This window comes from Dunckerocampus dactyliophorus, chromosome 9 (assembly GCF_027744805.1).
Source record: "Dunckerocampus dactyliophorus isolate RoL2022-P2 chromosome 9, RoL_Ddac_1.1, whole genome shotgun sequence".
Lineage (NCBI taxonomy): Eukaryota > Metazoa > Chordata > Actinopteri > Syngnathiformes > Syngnathidae > Dunckerocampus > Dunckerocampus dactyliophorus.
The window spans coordinates 20449219-20473360 of NC_072827.1; the positions used below are offsets into that span (position 1 = coordinate 20449219).

The 24142-nt window shown below is 41.4% G+C and overlaps 1 protein-coding gene across 7 annotated transcripts; it reads right to left on the reverse strand.

Annotated features, from left to right (window-relative positions):
- Positions 1–557: 557 nt before the first annotated feature.
- ddx3xa (DEAD-box helicase 3 X-linked a) lies at positions 558–21923 on the reverse strand. Of its 7 annotated transcripts, XM_054786640.1 has the most exons (21): positions 21600–21922; positions 20864–20915; positions 20400–20447; positions 19952–20011; positions 19566–19658; positions 19394–19465; positions 11163–11336; positions 10459–10594; positions 10253–10357; positions 10077–10176; positions 9864–9999; positions 8513–8610; positions 8330–8428; positions 6284–6444; positions 6060–6204; positions 5841–5985; positions 4678–4859; positions 4486–4603; positions 4247–4400; positions 4041–4162; positions 558–3398 (listed from the first exon to the last, which is right to left on the reverse strand). In XM_054786640.1, exons 1-21 carry the CDS (start codon positions 21642–21644, stop codon positions 3313–3315), a joined length of 2331 nt encoding a protein of 776 aa, XP_054642615.1. In that variant the 5' UTR covers positions 21645–21922; the 3' UTR covers positions 558–3312. The 7 variants fall into 7 exon arrangements, with proteins under 7 accessions (XP_054642615.1, XP_054642609.1, XP_054642612.1 ...); XM_054786634.1 differs by lacking the exons at positions 19394–19465; positions 19566–19658 and adding an exon at positions 5562–5612 and having other exon boundaries at positions 21600–21923; XM_054786637.1 differs by lacking the exons at positions 19394–19465; positions 19566–19658 and adding an exon at positions 5562–5612 and having other exon boundaries at positions 11229–11336.
- Between the last annotated feature and the right edge of the window lie 2219 nt (positions 21924–24142).

Consider the following 24142-nt stretch of genomic DNA (forward strand, 5'->3'; position numbering starts at 1 on the left):
CTTGGTACTGCATTGGGCGTGCCAACCTTCAACTAAACCCGCTCTCTTCCTGCTCCGACAAAAGTTTAGCTACCAACATTAGCTATCATTAAGTGTTTGGCCTAAAAGTATGACTACAAATTGTCACTTCCGGCAAATTTTATGCGCATCAAACAAAAATGTTTACAAAGTTCAACATTTATTCTATCTGCTGTTTTAAACCCCTATGTGTTACATTTGAGCCAGTGGTGTACTTTTTTTTTTTTTTTTAAACCAAAAAGAGGGACAGCACCTTTAATAGGTGTTAGTGGCACTGCTGTTAGAAAAGCATTATGTATACACCATGTGACCCTCCTATGTCTCCCGTCAAAGCTTCTAAAATTGGGGCAGTGTGAAAGCAAAGTGGATTTACTGCCTAAAAAGCTCCAGCAGGTTCAACATGGAAGGCAAATGAAGGTCAGCTTAATGGGAATTTCCATCCCCCCCCCTCCAAACTATGACCACATTAATAGGCAAGCACTTAGTCTGGCACCAACTTCTGGAGTTCAAGTTTGAGAAAGAAGACCACTGAAACAGAAGCAATTACAAATGAAATCTTTATATAAGTTCTTCAAAAGAAACGAAGCCCGTCCAATCGATGCCAATTACAATGTTAGCAACCCTGTTTGTGTGGCTGCTTTGCTACAGGCATCTCTCACGCTCCCACTACTACAGTAAACAGACTTTTTTTTGTCCAGAAAAATTTTGCATTCAAACATTTTTATTCTGATAAAATCACAACATTGCAGCAGAGTTAATTTCCCCCAATGCTGCGCATTAGCCTGGAAGCTAATACAAAAAAAGCCCCCCCCCAAAAAGTCTACATCTAAAGAGCTCCGGAGTTCTACGGTGGCTCTGTGTGCCTCGCCTTATAAGCCACTGAGAACTCCAGAGCTGTAATATGCAAATACAACAATGACAATAAACCACATGTTCATTTCTTTTAGGATTGCCATGTGCCAGACATTCACTGGAGAAAAAAAAAAAGAATCAGACCAAATCAGAGTAAGAACAATTATGCACACAATAGGAGAACAATCGGAACACTTCTGCGCGACGCTTAGGAAATTAGTTTGCTCTTGACAGCTTGATTCCAAACCTTGGCATGTTTTTTTCTTGGTTCAATTCCATTTGCAAATTTCTACAGACCAATTAGATTTTAAATCAGATGACCAGCCCCGCGGAGGCCTTGAAAACAGCTGTGGATATTATCGTCGTCGTCATCATCATCATCCAGGTACTGAGTCCGATGCATCTTAAACATTAAAAAGCTCACACTACCCCGAAATATATAAATTTCACGCATACAGGGTGACATTCAACATTCAAGTGCCAGTGTTTTTTTTGCGTTTTTTCTTTTTTTGTACTGTCTTTTGGTCAAGTTTTCTGAAACTTTCAAAGAATCACTTTGAGGCTTACAAAAATAAATATTTGTCAAAAATGCTTAATAAATTACACAAAAACTAGCAGCAAAAAGTAGAATCTAGAAATCTGTGCAAATGGCTAAATTCCCCCCTCCCGACTGCTAAATCCCTCTGGTCCCAAATAAATCCTGGTTTTTATGTTAAGAAACCTTCCCCTTTTGTAAACAAGCTGCGTTTTATTGTATTTCTTTTTTTAAACTCTCCCAACCCCAATCAATCTCCTCCCACACACACGGTATTTGGAAGCTTAAGGACACACATGCCAGACACGCCATATAAAACTCTGGATGTGCAATAAAACAACTTTAGTAAAACTCGATGGGTACAACACACGAGGGTCTGAACGCATCGAAATCAAGTAGCACCATTCCACCGTAGGTTTTCAACATGATCAGTGCAAATGCTTTTTTTTTTTTTTAAAAAAAGGTTTCAAGGCACAACACACCTGATGACAAAATCCAAGCAATAGTCTGGCTTGACCAGGCCATGCCTTGACACCTGACAGCACTTGAAATGACCCCACCCCTATCCAGTAGTTAACGCCAGTGCCAACTACACCCAGACGTTTACTACCCATGTTCCACATAGTCCCGCCCCCTCCCTCCTATCATAGAGTGATAAACCTCAAGAGATCCTACTCCGTCCCTCACCGCCTAAACGCAGCTTGAAAAAAAAGGAAAAAAAAGAAAAACTGTTGATTAAGTTAAGCCTGCGACTCAAGTTAACATATCCTTTCACCTTGACCAAAAAACATAACACTTGCACGCGTGGAATACCATTTGCGGACCGCCGTGGTGGGTTCAGGTCGGTGCCACGCTATGCCCTCCCGATGCTGTGGTCCTTTATGCAGCCCACTTTGGAAAAACAAACATAAAACTGACTCAGTTTTTTCCAATTGTTGCACAAACCTGTACCAAAAATGTCAAGTAAAACGGAGAGGAAAAACCCAAACACCTACTTTTCTGTAGCTAGGTCTCATGCTAGCTGCCGTAACACTGTCAAGTCAATTGAAAGGGAAAAAAAACTGGTGGGGTAACAAGTCCCAGCATTGTTTCTTGTTTATACCTCAGTGACTGTTGACACTGAGCAGTCTTTAAGAGGAATGGTTATTACAAAATCAACCACTGCCTTCATTTAGAAAAAAAAAAAGAAAAAAAGATTGAGCCAGTCCAGGATAGAGTGAGCACAAAAACAAAATTTAACTTTGATTAAAATACAGAAAATTCAGAGCGGCACAGTGAGCCCGTCAGCTTTTTGGTAGAAAATTTAAGGTTCAAATGGAATCATGACTCAAAGAGCCACAACACCCTAGTGTTTGCCAAGGTTTGACTGATTACATAGATTTTTTTTCCCCTCTTCTGTTAAACCTTTAATATTTGCCACCAAACCAAACAGTAAAAACTAAATTATAGCTCTTGGGTATTTTTTCCTCATCTGGTGAAATGAAAATACAGATTTCCTTTTTAAATTCAAAAAAGGAGAGTACATTAACAAACAAGTGATCTTCAGGAGTTAGGTTTTTTGCATTTTAGGGTTGCTTTTTATACCCACAAAAAGACTAACAATACCGGTCCCGAGGTTGCTTTCGGACAGTGCATGGCAGCATCCATGCTTGCGCTGAGGCGCAGTGGGGGGGGAGGTGTCCGCTCTCTCCGGTGCCGTGCACACATGCGCAAGCTGGTGACTTTCCCTTAGCGTCACGCTGCACTCGTGTTTTTTTTTTTTCTTTGAGAGAAGCACCTGGCACAGAACCAGGGCTGCTAATGTACTGTGTGTCAGTGAAGCTACACAGAGGGTTGTTATGGTCTGGCTTTTAAGTTAACATGTGGTTTTCCATCAGGTTGGCATGGCAACCAACTCCTTTTGGCGACTAGTTTCCCCACCAGTCCACACTTCCTGAGTGGCTGTAGTTTCCTCCATAGCCATCATTGCCGTAGAAGTTGCCTCCAAAGCCACCTGGGGGAGGAACACAATACTAGTTGGCCACCGTAAACTATAAATACAATGAGCACAACATATGATAATTTAAAGTGGACATAATTCACTCAGCCATTTTTCAAAAGACCTCCCGTCCAGTACCGGCAATTTTGACTCATCTTTCAAGGCACACAGAATATTGTGTTCTATGGCTATATAAATATGAAACCTACCAAAAGAAAGATTAGAGTCATCTTTCACCTGGGGTAGGTGAGGTGGGGTGGGGGGGAATAGTTTCTACCTTTTTCCGTTCTTTACTAATCAGCAGTAGAACATAGGCAAGTTTCAGGAAAATCAGTACATCAGTTCTCAACAAAAAGGGAGGAAAAACAGCTTTTTGTGAAAACATTAATTTCAAGCATAACTTTCACTTTGACAAAGTCTGACAGCTCAAATATCTAAACAACTGTACCACAACAATCAACACTAGTCTGCATTTGCATTATCACCTCTTTTTGCCTTTCGCGTGTGCGCAAAAAAAAGTAAAGACCTAAATAAAAAAAATACACCTTTGGGAGCGAGTGTTCGGGTGGGGTGCTGACCCATGTTCTGCTAATAAACTGACAATGAATCCAATATAAATTACACTAAAGTAACAGGAAGTTGATGACTGTGACCTACCTCCACCAAAGCCCCGGCTCCCTCCATGGCTGCCTGTGTTTCGGCCTGTGCGATTGCTGCCAAAGCTTCCAGACCCTCCTGGTGTCTGTCGGTAGTCCCGAGCACCGAAACCACCAGAGAACCTAAAAGTAAAATTATAGTCAGGTCTTTCCAAGTACTTTTGGCATTGTGCTCATGTCAGATCTGTGTGTGAGCGTGCGTGCTACCTCTTGGAGCGGCCGCGGTTGCTGCTCTTGTGCTGGTGCTCATAGGCGAGGCTCTCAAGCCAGGAGGGAACCTCCTGCTTTGCCTCTACCAAGATGTCCAGCAAGTCTTTGGTTATGTTGCTGTTTTTGTCGTTAAAGAACGACGTGGCCAGACCTGGCACAGGCAAGTCAATGCAATATTTTTGGTAATTAAATTAAAATCTTTTTTTTTTTTTTTTTTTAAGAACACAATACCATACCAAGGTTGCCCACACGTCCCGTACGGCCAATACGGTGAACGTATTCTTCAATGTCGCTGGGCAGATCAAAGTTGATGACATGCTTCACATTGGAGATGTCCAAACCTCTAGCAGCCACCTGGTGAGCAAAAAACACAATTTATAGCATTTAACAGTAAAACAAGAGTTGGGGGAAGCATCCCCTTGACTTACAGCAGTAGCCACCAGGATGGGGCGGCGTCCAGAGCGGAACTGATGCAGCGCCTCCTCTCGATCTCTCTGGGATCTGTCGCCGTGGATGCTGGTGCAGTCGTAGCCCTCGTGATAGAGGAAGTCCTCCAAAGCGTCGGCACCTTTCTTGGTTTCCACAAAGACAAGAGTCAACGAGTCTTTGCCTGTGAAGGAGAGGAGAAGCACCACACAGGATAATGAAGTGTCTCTACATACTGTACATGGTGAAGTTCTGCAGGGAAAGGTCACAAGATTATGAATTATCAACTAGCTCTGCAACGGCAAGGTCATGACAAATTAAAACCAAAATGACAAATTAGAAATGATAAAGGGGTTGCATAGGAAGCTTTACATCTACTGACAACCATTAACTTCCACTGCACTCTTAAATTAAGCTTAAGTTGGATATTTGGCCACAATGTACGGTAGATGTTTGGCATTTAATGGCTATCAGGGTAAAAGCTTAAAGTACAATGGCTGAGGGGTGATGGGTAGGAGAGGACATTCCAAAAATCACATCATTTGCAGCCAACCTCCACTGTGTCAGTATCAGGTCAAACCAGAGGGGAAAAAAACAATCCAAAGCTCTGCCTTTCCCATTCCTCAAGTGTGTACACATTTTTAATGACTGGGACCATATGTCTACCTTGATGACTGCTTGAGTTGCTAATGCAGAAAAAAATGAGCACATCAAAATTCAGCCAGCCAGCCATTTTCAAACACCTCAAAGTCCCCGTTGGCCAAATACAAACTGAGCAGCATGTCGGCTGGGGAGCAAAGGGGACAAAAAGGGAATGAGCTGTGGAATGTGATGTTTCTTTAGCCGGTGGGTTCGGTGCAAAAAGCTTTGGTACGTTTTTACTTACCTGGCATATCTGTGGGCTCTGTCCCATTTTCCTGAACCTCATAGGGAATAACTAAGATAAAAACCAAACCAGGCCAGACAATGTGAGCCTGTGCGGTACACAATGTTCACATCTTTATGCAGATCACATGGGAAGTTCCAACTAAACATTGAAGGAATTCTACCTGTGTCATTCCAGAGCCTGTTTAAAACTGAAGGTTTTTGTCAAAAGATTTTAGCTTGTCATGGGGGAAGGAAGATGGTTTCGCCATAGGAAAAACAAAAGGCGGTTTTCTCTCACCTGTGGCATTGAGCAGGTCCAGGAGGAAGGACCTCTTGTCAGTCTCCTCAACCCAGACCACCTTTTGGGTGATGTTCTCTGAGGTGGAACCAACACGACCGACAGCCAAAAAAATGTAGTCCTCCAGGAAATCACGAGCCAAGATCTATAAACATGAAGTCAGGCAGTTAGTAATAATAAGCTGTAGTATGTACTATGTTCTTCGTCACTCAAGCAGACCTGGATCTCCTTGGGGAAGGTGGCACTAAACATCATGGTCTGACGGATCCCTTTAGGTGGCATTGTGTCTTGCTCCACGATGCGTCTGATCTGTGGCTCGAAACCCATGTCCAACATGCGGTCAGCCTCATCCAGTACTAAGTAGCTTCACACAAACAACCTTGTTAGAAATGAAATCCAAGCACTCCTTTAAAGTTCTGCTTGGTGAGTGTGTGAATACTGACTTGCAGTAGTCCAGACCGATCTTGCCCCTCTCCATCATGTCTACCAGGCGACCAGGAGTAGCTACCAGTAGGTGGCAGCCTCTCTCCAATTCCCGAATTTGCTGGCCGATGTCAGCGCCACCGTACACCACACAAGGGCGCACGCGTGAGCGGTAGGCAAACTGGAGCGGGACAAGGAAAACAGAATTAAAGTTGCATTAATGATAAATTTACTTATTTGGGCATCACAGTTACAAAAAAACATAAGTCTTTTCAAAGAAATTTTTTTGAGTCTATTAAACCACACGAGGCAGTGTCTGACGCAGTGGTCGCCACTTTCCACTACTTTGGCCGGTCGAATCAACTCCATTAAAATGACCATTCTTCCCAAATTTCTATATTTTTTTCAATCCATCCCAATCTTCATCCCAAAGTCTTTTTTTGATACTTTGGACTCGGTCATATCTTCATATATTTGGAAGGGCAAGCGTCCTAGGTTGAATAAAATCCATCTACAAAAACCTAAGCAAGAGGGTGGGATGGCGTTGCCTAACTTTCGCTGTTATTATTGGGCAGCCAATATTCGATGGGTCATATTCTGGTCATACTATCAGTACCGTCCAGACCGGCCTTTATGGGTGGAGATGGAGTTGAATGTGGCTAAAAATGTTTCTATTCTAGCGTTACTTGGATCTGCACTCCCTTTTCCGTCAAGCAAACGTATTGATAATCCGGTGGTCTGGCATACGTTGAGGGTGTGGGCCCAGTTTAGGAGACATTTTGGTTTTGAAGATCTCTGCCTTTTTAGCCCCATTTCAGACAATCATCTTTTCCAACCTTCCTTGCTGGATCTGGGGTTCCGGGAGTGGCGTAGACGAGGCATATTGTGTCTCTGAGACCTGTTTATCGATAATACGTTCATGTCATTCCAGCAATTAACGGAACAATATAATCTTCCAAAGTCCCATCTCTTTCGGTACTTTCAGGTTAGGCACTATGTTTACAGTCGATTACCAAATTTCCCTGAGATTCCTGGTACGAACATTGTTGATGCACTTCTGGACTTGCAACCATCACGTAAGGGGTTAATTTCTACTGTTTATGTTAAACTGTTGGACATAAGACAGACCTCTCTTACTAACATTAAAACAGCATGGGAGCAAGACCTAAATATGTCTTTGACAGGTGACATGTGGCATACAATCTTTAAAATGATCAATTCAACCTCTATTTGTGCCCGCCATAGCTTGCTACAATTTAAAGTTGTACACAGGACTCATATGTCAAAATCCAAACTAGCCCGTATATATCCAGAGGTGGATCCCTGTTGTGACAAGTGTAAGAGGGAGGATGCCACACTTATCCACATGTTCTGGTCTTGTCCTAGTCTGGAGAAGTATTGGAGGGAAGTCTTTCAGACACTTTCTGTAATTAGCAATTTACCCTTGCAACCCAACCCTTTAATAGCACTGTTTGGCACCACAGGTGAACCCGACTTGCGTTTGACCCCCACACGACAACGAAGTTTGTCTTTTGCCTCCCTCTTGGCCAGACGGGCAATTCTGTTAAGGTGGAAGGATGCCGCTCCGCCCACGCACGCTCAGTGGCTGAGAGATGTCATGTCTTGTTTAAATCTGGAGAAAATTCATTACTCAATTTGTAATGCCAAAGAAAAATTCCAAAATGTCTGGGGACCTTTCTTAGTATATTTCCACAACTTTAAATTTACCTGAGTTCCCCAATAGCTTTCCCGCTCTGGCCTATTTGCTGTCATCTGTTGTTTAACTCACTTGTGTATTTGCTTTGGTTGTTTTGCATTTGGTTGTCCTACCAAACTCGGACCTCTGTCTTTTTGGGCTGTGTGTGGCTTACGTTGTGGGTTTTTTGTGTTGGGGTTTTTTGTTTGTTATTTTGCTGTTTTTGTTTTCTCACACTCTCGTTCTCTGCCTAAACTACCAGCAAACATTGTGTGCATTTGTTTTTTTACTTTGTCAAAATTCAATAAAAATATTTCTGATAAAAAAAAAGTTGCATTAAAGCATCAGATGTTAATCAATGGATGCTCACCTTTCTGGCCTCATCATAGATCTGCAGAGCCAGCTCTCTGGTTGGAGCCAGGACGAGGGAAATCGGGTACTGCTTACGGCGGCCATATCTTCCATTCTCCTGTAATGTTCAGAAATCCATCACACGGTTAATAACCAAATTTAATGTTAAGAGGTGAACATGTTGAACTGCAAAGTTTTCTACCTGTCCAGTGTTCTTGGCAGCCTGCAGAGCCTCTCCTGGCCCATCAGTGTAGATCTGACTTAGCACAGGCAGCAAGAAGGCAGCAGTCTTTCCAGATCCTGAAATAAAACCACAAAATGTCCCAAAAAATAAATACATTTTTTTTTTATTTATTTTTTATCTCCTCCTCCTAGGGGTGTCAAAAGACTATACACGTGATTGGGTCTACAAGAACGAGATGCGACAAGTACAATAAATGGAAAAAAATGACTGGACAAACACCAATTTAACTGAGTCACAAAATGTAGGTACATTTTGAAATGTCCACCCACACCCCCACAAATATACTACTACGCTAACAGACATCATTTTGCCCATGTGGATAAATTCGGTGTTTAAAATAAGTCCTTTTTTGCCTGTGTGCTGGTATGCTATGTTCATTCCCCTTTAAGACGAGGTACAGCGTGTGTAGTCACGCGACTCCAACCATCCAGTCTGAACAAGAAGGGAAACAGACGATGAGGGAACGGCTGATGGTTCAAATGAAGAAGCGGCTGTACAGTGCCGCCAGCAAGTCCATACAAAGTGAATCAAAGTAGAGTAACATTTTGGTGCATCTGTATATATATCCACAAGTCTCCTACAACCTTTCTTGGCTCACATCGGCAACTCGTGTTGACACGTGATGACATCTAAGCCGTACAAGTGGCACTCGCTGACGTAGCCAACTAGCTATGTTATCAGTTTAATAATGGTGCTCTGCTGGAAAGATGACTGCTCTGTGACATACTACAGTGCTTTCCCAATCATGCGCTAAAAATACTTTCTCTCTGTTTTAATAACGCGCTCCAAATGGTAAGTGAAAATTGGCCATTAGTAATGTAATTGCAAGAGACGTGATGTGCCCAAATTGTATGTTACCTTGCAATGCTCCTCACCAGGCCTGCTATGCTCGCGGCCCCGCCTCCCCATAAAGACAAAGACTGTATGACTGAAATGAGAGCTCACTTCGTTTAAGCCATTGTTTAATGAAGCAAATGCGCCCAATGGCTTAAAACAAGCGCAGAGTGAACCCTCTTCCTGCCTGTTTGGAGGCGAGACACCAGAAAAGGTATTTGTCAACTTAAAACTAGAGCAATTGTCACCTTGAAACAAGCACAGTAAACCCTCTTCCTACCTTTTTGGAGGCGAGAGAAGAGGAAAACAGACACACATGCACATGGCAATATCAAGTTCATTTTCATTTATTTTGAGATTTAATTGTCGCCTTTTTTCCTGAACGAGAAATCTTGTCACGTTTTAATATCAGAAGATCTCGTGACACCTCAACTTTTGTTAAAGTTGAAGCACTGAAAAGCTTGTTAGAACTTACCCGTCTGGGCACAGGCCATGAGGTCTCTCTTAGACTTGATAATGGGAATGGCGTGTTTTTGGACCGGAGTGGGACGCGTGTAGCGACTCAGGGTGATATTGCCCATGATGATCTCCCCCATGTCCACATCATGGAACTACATTATATTGGATTCACAGTCGGTTTATGAGTCAATATTTACTAACAGCATATGATTGTGGGCTATAGACTCACGCTTTCAATGTGGGGTGGGCAGTTGCTTCCAGTGGCCTCCACGGGAATATCATCATACTTCTCAAAATTAATCCCAGTGTTGCTTCCAGAGAAAAGCTCACTTGAAAAAGGAGACAAGCAATTGTAGGAAATCATGGACTTGGAGTGTTATTACAAATTGGGTGTACTGAGCTTACTGTTCTAGACGCTCATTGGGAGCAGTTGGCTTGGACCAATCCTCATCTCTGGATTCCTCCACCCAGCGGCTGTTTCCTCCACTAGCATAGCCGCTACGCTCATACCTGTGTATAAACTTGACATTTAATGCTTGGATCTTAAAAGCTAGGACACCTTAGGGACTTGCTAGCTTTTGAATAATGATCCTTCTTGCCATGTGACTTACCTTCCTCTTGAGCCTGCCCCGCGATCATTAAAGTAGGCAGTCTTTGATCGGTCAGAGCGTCCTCCAAAGCTGTTGTAGGCAGCATCCCTTGGTGGTCCACCCCAGTTGCCGTCTTTGTTGTCGTAACCACCAAATCCTAAAGGGGAACAGGTCGTATCCATCAGTACAAAGGCCCTTTCCTGGCATCAAACTGCTGCCCAAAAGCAGAGTCTGACATTTCCCTTCTCCAATGAGCTCTGATCTAAGTTTTAATAGAGGTACTCTTAAGGCTATGAAAAAAGGTGAGGCAGAACTGACTTGATTATGCCTACATTAGTACATGTGTCGACACACTGAGGATTTCCTTATTTATTGCATTTAACGATTCACTGTATTTTTTATACATCTGTCAATGTACATACTCAAAATAAACAACATTCTAGGTATCTTATCCTATTTTATGTGCAATACCTCAATGCTGCTTAAGTCTGCTGAACCTTATCACCATTGTATAATTTGTCTATATTTTACAATCCATTTGATATTTATATTTTTATACCTGTTACATTCGGAACATTTGAGTTTGAACATGTCTCAATGTTGCTAGAAATGGAAGTGGAACCACCAAGATAAGTTTCATTGTACACTCTGTGCAATGGCAGTACACATCTAAACTGTGTTACAGCAAGACTTTTTTTTATTAAGGCAAGATAGGATTATCCCACCTGCATTATGAAATGGCTGATTAAAGGAGCCTCCGCCCCCGTTACCACGGAAGCCGCCACGCCCACCTCTATCATGGCGTGGAGGTCCACGCCCTCCAAAGCCCCCGTTTGTGCGGTTGTCATGATAACCGTTCACAAATCCATTGCTGCGGCCACCGTCCCATCCAGGTGAATCTTGACAGAAAAAGACAAAAAACAAAAACAGGATCAGTCTTGTGTGTATATTTTATTTAAGCTTAATCCCTCAGTTCTCGGCTATTTCAACTTTAAGACTCAGGAAGATGAAATACTGTGGTGACTTAATTGCCAATATCAGCCCTGGCCTGTAAGCTTGCCAAATTACCAGATTTAACATAGGTGAGTGTTTCAGGGGAAACAAGCAAGCACATTCTATTAATGGCCAAGAGACCAGAGGAAGAAAAAGGAGCTAGAAATGAAGAAAAGTGGATTTGCCTTGAACTTAAATTCTTATTCGACCCGGCGCAATTTTGGTAGTAACAAAAGATGAATGCAAGCCACCAAAATATAACAATAATGAAACGTGTATGTGGAATCAAGTGTTCTCAATTTTTTTCCCCTTTTTGGGTAGGGGGTGGGAGTCACACATTAGGCATAAACATGCACAGTCCAGTGCACACAAGTAGGAAATGCAGTCTAACGATCTAAGTAATTAAATACAGATGCCAGGAAGGGGAGGGGGAAAAAATTAAATAAAAAAAATACACAAACACCTAATTCGTAATAACTGTAAAATGTGAATTTGGGCATATTTCAAGGCCAAACAATTGTGTCAATTCAATATGGTAGGGCTGGACAATATGGAGCAAAACTATTGCTCCATATTGATATATATTGATATATATATCAATTTACGATATATATGTATATGCCGATATTTTTAAGCAAAGTGAGTTAGAAAAAAAAATCAAAACCAAATGTGTCAACTTGTTTTATTAAATACTTAAAATTATTTAAAAATGTCATGTAAAATTTACATTTAAAAAAAAATCGTATGTAAAAATAGCCTCTTAAAAAAAAAAAAAAAAAGACCATTTTCTTGAAATAGAAAGTTAAATATACAGTGGGTACGGAAAGTCCTTGCAGCCATTTGCCAAAATAAAAAAAGTTCATTTTATTTGTCATTAATGTACACTCAGCACCCCATCTTGACAGGAGAAAAAAATTAAATTTAGAATTTTTTGCAAATTAAAAAAGAAATACTGAAATATTACATGGTCATAAGTATTCAGACCCTGTGCTCAGTATTGAGTAGAAGCACCCTTTTGAGCTAGTACAGCCATGAGTCTTCTTGGGAATGATGCAACAAGTTTTTCCACACCTGGATTTGTGAATCCTGCCATTTTTCCTTGCAAATCCTCTTCAGTTCTGTCAGGTTGGATGGTGAACATTGGTGGACAGCCATTTTCAGGTCTCTCCAGAGATGCTCAATTGGGTTTAGGTCAGGGTTCTGGCTGGGCCAGTCAAGAACTGGTCACAGTTGTCCTGAAGCCCCTCCTTTGTTATTTTAGCTGTGTGCTTAGGGTCCATTGTCCTGTTGAAAGGTGAACCTTCGGCCCAGTCTGAGGTCCTGCGCACTCTGGAAGAGGTTTTCCTTCAGGATCTCTCTGAACTTGGCCACATTCATCTTTCCTTTAATTGCAACCAGTCGTCCTGTCCCTGCAGCTGAAAAACACCCCCACAACATGATGCTCCCACCACCATGTTTCAATATAGGGATTGTATTGGGCAGGTGATGAGCAGTGCCTGGTTTTCTCCACACATACTGCTTAGAAATAACACCAAAAAGTTCAATCTTGGTCTTATTTCTCAGTCTGGGAGTCCTTTGAGTTTTTTTCATGTGTCTTGCACTGAGGACAGGCCTCCGAAGGGCCACTCTGCCATAAAGCTCCAACTGGTGGAGGGCTGCAGTGATAGTTGACTTTGTGGAACTTTCTCCCATCTCCCTACTGCATCTCTGGAGCTCAGCCACAGTGATCTTTGGGCTCTTTACCTCTCCTCTCACACCAAGGCTCTTCTCCCACGATTGCTCAGTTTGACTGGACGGCCAGGTCTAGGCAGAGTTGTGGTCGTCCCAAACTTCTTCCATTTGATGATTATGCTGCAGAAATTCTTCTGTAACCTTGGCCAAATCTGTGCCTTGCCACAATTCTGTCTGAGCTCCTTGGGCAGTTCCTTCGACCTTATGATTGTCATTTGCTCTGACATGCACTGTGAGCTGTAAGGTCTTATATAGACAGGTGTGTGCCTTTCCTAATCAAGTCCAATCAGTTTAATTAAACACAGCTGGACTCCAATAAAGCAGCAGAACCATCTCGAGGATCAGAAATGGACATCATGTGAGCTAAATATGAATGTCACTGCAAAGGGTCTGAATACTTATGACCATGTGGTATTTCATTTTCTTTAATAAATTTGCAAAAATTTCTACATTTGTTTTTTTTTCCTGTCAAGATGGAGTGCTGAGTGTACATTAATGAGAAATAAAATGAACTTTGATTTTGGCAAATGGCTGCAATGACACAAAGAGTGACAAACTTAAAGGGGTCTGAATACTTTCTGTACCCACTGTAAAACATTTAGAAATGCTCAAATTCTCAGCTAATGACAAAAGAACAAAATATGAAGGAGTGCCTGGTTTAAGGGGATTTAATTTTTTTTTTTTTTTTTTAAACAAACATCAGCAACTCATACTTTAAATGGAACAGTAGTATTTTTTATGTGAACATTTTTAGAAAACAAGCATGTCGTGCCAGAAACACCAACCTGTCAACTGAATCAGGTTTAGCAACTAACTTCCTTGTACATTTGTGGTAGAGCTTGTCGTGCTATATAATTGTGACTGCGAGGCTCCCTGGACATCGTGAGTCCATTTAAACCCACCCCCCCTTATAGTAGCACTCCACTTTGCTTTTCCTTTCATGAGGAACGCAACAGGAGCATGCAGCTTCACACATTCCTCGTATTGGAATTTGTGCCAAGTTTTAAGGGGGTGAAAAGGATTTTTTTATGCTCTGAATTTAAACTACCTCCACATTACTGAGCTACCGCTTATTTAAGCAATTCTTCCACCGCACATGCCGTCGCTTCAACTGGAACTGCAGGGCTTCTGCGCTGCCCCTCCTCCCTCCTCCTGCATGCAGGGATGAGGGAGATACAGTGCAAATCCAGTCTGTTTCGTTAAATGATTGTTGGTTTTGATATCATGCATAAAGTAAATATTGATCTTTTAAAAATATCGATATATCGCCCAGCCCTAATATGGCAAGTCTTGTAGTTGAAATGCTCTTACTGAACAACTAACCAACTGCTACAATTTGTACAAGTGCCAGAATAGCCTTTTTTCCCACCACAGGAACCTTTTCAGGAACTTTCCTATTCAGCCTGGTAGTTTGAAATACCCCTGTGTTTCCACCAAATCTACCCAGGTAAACGGTTCCACAAGAATTTCCACAAGCTTCATGTTGATATGTGACAACATATCTCTTTTGAACATATTTGCACAGGAATATATTCAGTGGGACTTTGAGGCGACTCAAAACAGTGTGGAAAAACAGCTGGCAAGCTGGTGGATCTAAATGTAGACGACACACCCAAACAAACTGGTGAAAAGCTGAAGAAACCCTTAACACAAAAAAAATTAACAGTTGAAGTGGGTCCAACCGTTATTACTGTACTAACAAGCCGTATGACCAACTCGGCTCACTACGGCAACAAATTACTCCTTCCTTGAGAATGCGGCAAAATATCTAAATGAATGCATATCATATCAAATATCTACCATTTCATTTGCTACATGCTGTAACAGTCAGCGGCCCAGTATTTATCTTAGACCAACGCCAAGTGAACGTCAATGCTAATAGGTCAACACAACAGCTCCAACTGAATAAAGAGTTGTCACAATAGATACAAAATCGGTACCCGTTTTAGGTATTGTCAGTATCGACAATACACCTTTCCTCAGCAAGCTGTATAGATCCAAACTTGGGCAGTATACGCGTATGAGCATTGAGGCGACTGAGCAGCAGTGTGGCCAAGTCTTTTTTTTTTTTTTGCAAGGTATCTTGCTACTACAGCCTACAACCACTGTGCAAAAAGGGAAAAGGAAAACCAGCAGCGGCGTTGAGCCTTTAAATATATAACATTGCCTATTAAAAAATATCGTTATTTTTTTATGTAAAATAGTTTACTTATTTATGAGCATATTTATAGGACAGTATTTTTATATATACTGGGAAGGCTATAGGCCTCTGCTGTTCTTTTTTGTTCTCTAGGCCCGTCACAAATTTTGCTGAACGATAATTGTCCTACAAATTGTCAATTGATATTAGGGGTGTCCCGATCCACATTTTTTGGCTTCCGATCCGATTATCCGATCCGGTTGTTTTAATAAGCTTTTGTTACAAACATCAATTTCTGGAATTGTTATGAAAATAGCTCTTCAAAAGCATTAAACATAATGCAAACAAAGTATTGCTGAATTTACTTTTTTTTTTTTTTTTTTTTAAATTACACAGCATGACTAACAATATTGTTTGGCTTTTGTAACAGACCCAAGTCAGGTCCCTAATCTAATAAAAGAAAATTAGAAAAAATGGGCGTGAAAATACTGTGTGTACAACTAATCATTTGACATGATTATAGATTAATTTGTGGTGTGATTTAGAATATGATTTATTTAAACTCTTAGGGCCCTATGAAACAGTTTTATTTTTTTCTCAAATTCAGTTTTAATTTTTTAGAATTCAGTTTACTTTTTCCACTTATTTTACCAGCATAGCGTGTGCGCTATTTGGGTTAGTGAATAAAATGCAAAAATACATTTATTGATGCAATACATCATTGGCCCATTTTGTCCAGTAATTGAGAAATGGATGTAGCTCAGCTAACTTTCACAATGGGATGTCAGGCCTCAGCGCATATTGCTACAAAATCTTGAACTGTAATGCCCGTGCTTGGGATTAAGGAAGATGGAGTCAGATGTAATTGTTTGATTTGAATAAAATACGCTGAACTTTGTAATGTGGTGGAAATGCAAACCACACAGGGCCACAGGAACGTTTTAGTTCCGGAAACTATAGTTACCAGGAACTAAAAGTTGCTGAACTGTTGGTGGAAAAAGGGCTAATGTTATGAGGAATGTAATAATCCATGACTGGTATCAAACAAAAGCAGCAGTGTCAGGTTTTCGCTCAGAGCAGTGCAAAAACATTCCACATCAAACCAGTCCAAGACACTTTGAATGCAAACATCTCAATTAAAAATCAGTTTAGCTTAGGTTGCCAACACTCCTAATAGGTAGCGAATTGCTGGAAAATTAAAAGTTAAACTTTGTTCTAGTCTGAGCAATTTGAAAAACTATTAAATGATTTTAACTGCCAACTATTTAAGGCAGTGTTCTTGGACACATTGGAAAAAAAAAAAAAAGTTTTCCATTGTGGCACCACAAGTAGCTGTGATTATTTAACAAGCAGACAAATCGGGGGACGACAGAATGTCTCCACTTTGCAGATACTGCTGACTGAAGCTATTCTGTGTGTGTGTGTGTGTGTGTGTGTGTGTGTGTGTGTATGTGTACTGTGTGTGTGCCCAAACACTACAGCACCAGAGAGCCTGCCATCTGATCTTTACGACTGAGAAGGAATTTGTGAAGGAACTAACCTGCCAAAGTTGGTTCTCCTCATGATCCAAGTAAGACCCTGCAAAGTTCTTTTAACAATAAAATGTAACAAATGGGGAAAAGGCTACAATTCTATTTCAGGAACTACCGTGTTTTATTTGAACTGCAGAAAATGCATAAAGTGCATTTCCTCATATAGTGGTCCAGTGGTGGGGGGGTGTTTATTTACATAACTGCAGCGAGTATTGGGCATGAGTAAGGACTTTTAGGGGCTGTCCACACGAAACGTTTTCTGGTCCAAAAGGTAAACATCCACATGGAAACTGCGTTCAGGGTGCCCTGAAATGGCATCTTAAAAAAAAAAAAAAAAAAAAACCTGCTTCTAGAGCTGAAAAATCAATCATCTTTGCCGTGTCGTTTGTGTTGACAAGCGAACCACTACTTTCTGAAAATGATTACACCACCGGCCCTTCGCCACCCAGTCACCACCAAAAGTGAGCGTTGCCGACAAAGCCTGTCATGATAATCGATAAATCCAACGATTAAAATAAATAAATAAAAACAGGTCGATAATTAGGATGCCCTCGATAAATTCACATGTGCATGTATGCGTGTGTTTCATCTGCTCGTCTCTGTGCCACACAGGCTGCTTGACATTTCGTTTCACTCTGCATCTGTCTGTGCACATTGGTTCTTTCGTGGAATGAACACAGAGTGGGTCCTCATCTCATTCGGCCTTTTTGTGGAGGCGGGGCTACTAGTGAGTGGATACAAAGGGTTTATGGGCACCACACACGAGGTGACATGGCCTCGACTCCATTCGGTTTCAATGGAAACTGTGCGATAGGGCGATTATCGTGGGTCATCGTCCAGCCAAGCGACACGCAAAATTCATTCGTGCAAAAGTTTGTGTTCGTGCGTGTCATCGTGCACACGTGAAAGGTGTTATCGGACCTGTGTTATTTGATGGAACTGTTACTGGAGAAAATTATTTGGAAATGCTTCGGGACGTGGTCGTACCACAACTCAGAACCAACGGCAACTGTACTTCAAGCAAGATGGAGCACCTCCACATTATGGGCGGACAGTAAGACCATCTTCATCAAGACTTTCCGCAGCGTTTGTTTGGAATGTGGGACAGCATTGAATGGCCACTACATTCACCTGACCTGACCTCAATGGCTTTCTTTTTTTGGGGGTGTAGTCAAGAACAAAGTTTATGACAGAAATCCCCACACAGTGAATGAATTGAAAGATTACATTTCAGATAAATTCGCTGAAATTGATGGAGACTAGAATGTGTGTCATACTGTGTGTCAGTGTTTTTGGACAGATATGAAGATTGTTGCAAGGTTTAAGGTGGACCTTTTGAGCACTAGAGAGATTAAATATTAAATGTAAAATGTTTAATATGTTATAATGTATGTAAATAAATGTCTAAGTGTTTAATAAATGTAAAATGTCTAAAGGGCACCACACACTGGAGTCGACATTTCGACTCCATTTTCAATGGAACTTGCGCGATAGGGTCATTATCGCATGTCGCTTGAAATTCGTGCGTGTGGAAGTTTGTGTCTTGCAACGCGATCCGAGAAAGTTGAAAACTGTTCAACTTTTCATCGCTGTTGCAACATATCTAGTAAGTTTAATTTACACCAACATTTATGCAAGTTTATCTTTAATGCTACCAAGATCCGGTGCTAGCAAGAGTCCTCCATCAACACCGGCCGCTCCTCTGAACTATGATACCACGAAATTCCCTCCACATTTGACAGCCAATCAAACCATGCACTCATACAATTCGCTCTAGATGTGAATGTGTCACTTACCCGTGTAATTGGTCACAATCGCTTGTCGCCTCCTGTGTGCATGATTTCATATGCGATGGCGATGAATTTCGCCAATCGCGGTCGTTTGTCGCCTCCTATGTGTGGCGCCCTTAAGTGTTAACTGTGACCCTACTTTTGGCCCACCCTGTATTGGAAAGGGGTTAAGCTAACTATTTTTTCCCCTCCCATATAGTGCCAGATCAAATTAGAAGTCATTCAAAGATATCTTTCCTATAGAACGGGGCTATCCCTTGGCCTTCTAGAAAACCAAATAACCTCATTTTAACTTTCATCTACACGAGTGTCTTGTCTCTCTATTGATTGCACATTTCCAATTACCTGGTCTCTGCATTGCGTAGTTGCATTTATTAGCAGATGGACCTGAATTACAGTTGGGTTTTACTTGTTTTGGGGTCAACTGATTTTCTTTTAATGAAACCAGTATATAACTGCGAGGTGCAATGGCATTTGACTGCTAATACTATGAAACATTGTTAATACTCCAACTCCCTGCCTAAAAACTAAAACAGACGGCCCTAAAAATTACAGGATTAGTTTTGGGTGAAAAATATCTATTAGTAACAACAGCCAGGTGCACTGCGTTTTTCCCTTAAAAAAAAAAGTGGCACCATTAACATGCTTCTTAAACATTAAGGTGTGGTGGTTTAAGCCACAAGTGACACTATTGAATGTTCTCCAGTGTGCAACTATTAAGACTGCACAAATGCCAACAGGGCATGCAGGTATCAGCCAAGGGTATATACCACATGTGTTTCGCCAGCCCCCATTGTAGGCATGGTAAAGGGCAAGCTCTTGAGACGCCAGTCTTGGGTAACCTGAGCAAAGGTAGGGTAGCAGCAGGCTATTAAAAGGGACTGTGTGGTTACCAGCTCATGCAATATGAGCATAGGCCTGGACTAGACACCAAATAGTTACCAATATCTGGGTCTTCCCATCCTGAAGCAGAGTTATTTCTTTGCCTTTCCTGGCTCTCTGCCTGCCACGGCTGTGGAGGGGGCTTTGGTGGAACTTGGGGAACATTACAAGTGAGATATGGGCTTGAGTGTACTGCTGACAAAACATGGATGGGACTTCAAGAATTAAAGACAAGTTTTGGAGCACAAGCGCCCAATGCATCTGTTACATTGTCTGCAAGCGCCCCAGCAGCATAGCAATTAAGCCTGTAAGTCAAATTAAAGTGAAGAGCATATATCTCTAATAAAACCTTCTCCCCGCCCCCTTCAAACTGGCTTTGCTATGGCTATTTCATGCATGTGGAAATGCAGATTTGCCCTCAGCGAAAGCAGACAGAAGGGACTTACAGAGATTTACTGGTGCCACTGAATAACCGCACTGTCTACCAGCGGAATAAGCATTTCCTGCTGTGGAATAAGAGCACAGTAGAAAGAAAAAACGAGAAATTGTCAAGCGTGATACAAAATTTCAACTATGTAGTCATGTGTAAAATGATGTGACCTAGCAGTGTGCCGGTAAATAGTTAGAATTGTTGTGCAAATAAGCAACTAAATCAAAATGTGTTCAAATTGAGGCCAGAAGCATTAAGTAGAAAGATAAACACGTGTATATACACAATAGCCATTATTACTCTAAGCACCAAAACAAAACAGATCACCATCCTCAAAGTTGCTGTAACGTGAAGCCACTAAAATGCCACCCTCAGTCCACTTTTTGTTCTCCATTTTGGCTACCTTCACCATGTGTTGATGAGCTTAAAACAAGAGACACGTTTGAAAGCTACATTAAACTCACCATTTTTGGATGCGTCTTTGTTTCTTAAGTGAGGTGGAATGTAACGTCCTGGAAAGGGGAGGTGAAAAATAGCACATTAAAAAGGCACAGCTGATTAAGAATAAAGACTTAAGATGGTAGCGCTTTACCATTATCCTGTTGAATTGACAAACTAATTGAAGTTCAACCAGTGTATGTTTAAAATGTGTTAAAAGAAACATCTCTAAATTAATGAATCAGAAATCTGCTGTAGATGACCACATAGTATCCTACCCAACATCCTGTTTCCAGACTTCCAAGCCTTGTGTATGATGGGAGATACCATTAAGCCCAAAAGTATTTGGTCAATTGCTTTCTTCGTAATTATATCAACTGCCAAAATACTTTGTATGTACATGCTTAGATACACAAATGGAGATATATTTATGCCACTACACCGCTACCGGGAGTAAAAAATAATTTTTAAACATTGTAAAAATACTTACTGCCAGTTCCTCCGCCTTGTCCTTCAACAGAGTTCAAGTCTAGGGCAGCAAGCTACAAAAAACAAAAACATTAGTCAAATTGTCTGCACAATCTCGTATAAAATCAATATAGGAAGGAAGGAAATCAATTAGCTTCTCCAAATAACTCATGTATGGTACGACGTAGCCACTATCGTTTCCCTTCGACGGATTTTGTCTGGAGACTTTGTAATAGACACCAATAAACGCCACGAACGACCCATAAAATGTATTTCGAAGTAACGTGAATTGTTACTAATCTGACAACAAAAAAAACTTCACGTTGGCGATATTTGACCAGTTTGAGAGTCGTTTGAGACTTTTTTTTTTCGTCCTGCGCCACGTTTCAGGTTGAGAAGGCCCAGCGTTAGCTTACTGGCTATACCGGCCGGTACATGCTAGCTAACGGTTACGAAATCATGGCAATTACTTAAAAAAATGTTAGATAATTTTTTGGCAGTGTGTGTAGGCTCGTTTATAAGTGTTAACAGACAAGTTAGTAAGGGGATGACAGTATTACAACAGAAAACGTGCGTCGATGAGATCGTTACGAAGGCATCCGCCATCACAACCTCCTCGCCGCCTCCATTTTGCCAATGTTAGCTTGAGCCGGAGCTAGCAACGAGGCTCGACGCCACACGCGTTTGACGACAATCCGCGACATTTTAACACAAAAGTTAGACGTAACCAAACGAAATAAAACAAAAAAGACACTTACCTGCTGATCTAGACCGTGTGGATTATCGACGACCACATGACTCATAACTAGAGCGTAGTGGGGGATTACTTTGTGAGGAGAAAGGATATTTTTTTTCTTTGTTATAGCGAGACCGGGCTACGTTGTTGTAACTTTGCTTCCTCGTTGCCTGAACAAGAGTCGAGCTATTGAGACAAAAATGTTCACTTAAAAATATATATATATTTTAAAAACTGCGACACTTTTTTGTTAAATATAAACTTGGGCTTCCCCGAAAGAAGTATCTGATGTTGCCGGCAGGGTTGACCGTGGAGGAATGAGACGCTGGGTGCTCAGGTAATAAGAGATATCACCACTATGCCGGCAGAGAGGCAACTATCGCGAGACTTCTCCTCTTATCATCGTCGATGGAGCTGCAGTGTTGTGTAATTCCATGAAAAATCATGTAACCAGTATCATTCATCATCATACTTTAAGTGTGTCATTAACAAGAAAATTATTTCATAATCTTTAAACTGCAATTAGAAAAAATGTAATGCTAACACTGTAAGCTTTTTTTGTGTTTGTCAAATTATTTTTCTCTAAAGTTGACAAACTATTTGAAGTTGGATCGGTGAAAGTGTTAATTGACATAAAAACAAAAAAGAGGAGCTATATATTGTTATTAATATTGTGAGTGAAAATGACAGCATGACTAGACATAATGTAGTCATAGACAACCAGAGTATCCTACCGATATCGTCCAGTTATATCTATCTATCTAAACTACACTACACTGTAATCGCAGTTTCATTTTTTTCATTCAAATACATTGGTGGTAGTCTATCAAATTTAAAATGCAATATGTATACATTTAAAAGAGCTGTTCCAGGGTCAAAGTAGCCATCATGAAACCTATAGATAGCTTGATAGATTGACAGATTTGTAGATTGATAGATGTCTGTGAGTGAAAATGGTAGATTGATAGATGGCTGTGAGTGAAACTAGATATGCATGACGGTAGATAATCACAATGTATTGCACTGAGCATTTGTTGATGCTACTGCTCATGACCCATAAAATTAGCAGATCTTATTATTGAATGATTTTGTTGAACAACTTTTATGGGTCAAGTTTTTGCAGCCCTTCCACCATCCTCCCCACCACTCAGGACTCGCCGACCCTTGGCATCTCCATACAGTGCATCAGACAGTGTCCGCTTAGCTGCATGGAGGCCCGAGGAGGCCATATGTTGATGGGATAAAGTGGAGGTAATTAGGACAAAGGTCAACACGATGGGAGAGAGCGTGATATAGAAGTGGGACTGATTCCTCTGACTTTGACTCATGACTTGTAAACCGCTTGACTTATTTTGCGGATTGTGTAATAACTACTGTATAATGAGCAGTAATCAAGCATGTCAAAGCGGCAAGTTAAAAATGCAGCTTGAAGTGTCAATCAAAACCTGAGTGTGAGGTTGTTGTGTACCACAACACCCCTCCCTGCCTGTCGCCTCTCACTGTTGGGAACACCACAGTAGAATAAAGACCAACCCCTTTCAAGAGGACTGGTTCCAGAGCCCTTGCTGTGCGTCAAGGTGAGTCTGACTACAAGTATATCTAGCCGGAACCTCTCCACCTCACGCACCAGAGAGGTGATATTCCAAGTGCCAAGAGCTAGCAACTGAGGATCTGACTGCCAAGGCTCCCGCCTTCGGCCGCCACCCAGCCCACTCTGCACCCGACCCCTTTGGCCCCTCCCACGAGTGGTTCGTTCATGGGAGGGGGGACTGTCAGGGGAACTTGCCCCCGACTACCGATGAACTAACAAAATGACACAGAAAACAAGATTTGAGATTTTCTCACGCCAGGAGAGAGTGTCCGTGCCACACTGCAACACTCACTGGCAAGCCACTCTCTCCCGCTCCTTTTTATTGTCATAAATGGGCGGTAACACATAGATGGATGTGGTGTTAAGTTTCGATATTAGCCGCAATTAATTAATGAGTAAGCGGCTGTTGAGCTCACGTCTGTGGAATGTGTTTATGTTCTTGAGATGGTCCATATCTGCCCTGAGCTCACGCATGGGGGAACAACCTTGGTCCTGTCTCACAACCCAGGTGCCCCATTATCTCAACCGCTTCCTCCCAGTCCACTCACAGCAGCCTTCCCATTCCACAGAATAAACTGAGAATCACAGTGAATGTTTGATCAACTTCAGATAATAGAAATATAGAGTATGTTCATACAATAGTAAGAAAATCCTTAACATTTCTCTCCTGTTTATCGAAGTACATCAAACATCACAACAACATAAGTTCTTTGGATTTTCTATGAGCTGGTCATACAGATGTACAATATGATAGACAGTAGCGAGACGTATGCTGAGATGAACAAAGCAAAACACACATGATAATTACACTTCAGAGTCTGACTCGTGATCCACATTGTTCATGAGGGTCTGAACCTCTTCATAGAGATTAATTTGTACTTCTCTGAACATTTTGTCAAACACACGTAATACTTTTACAACAAAACGGATGCATGGTATACAACAGCATCCACAAAAGGTGAAAATGGCTGTGA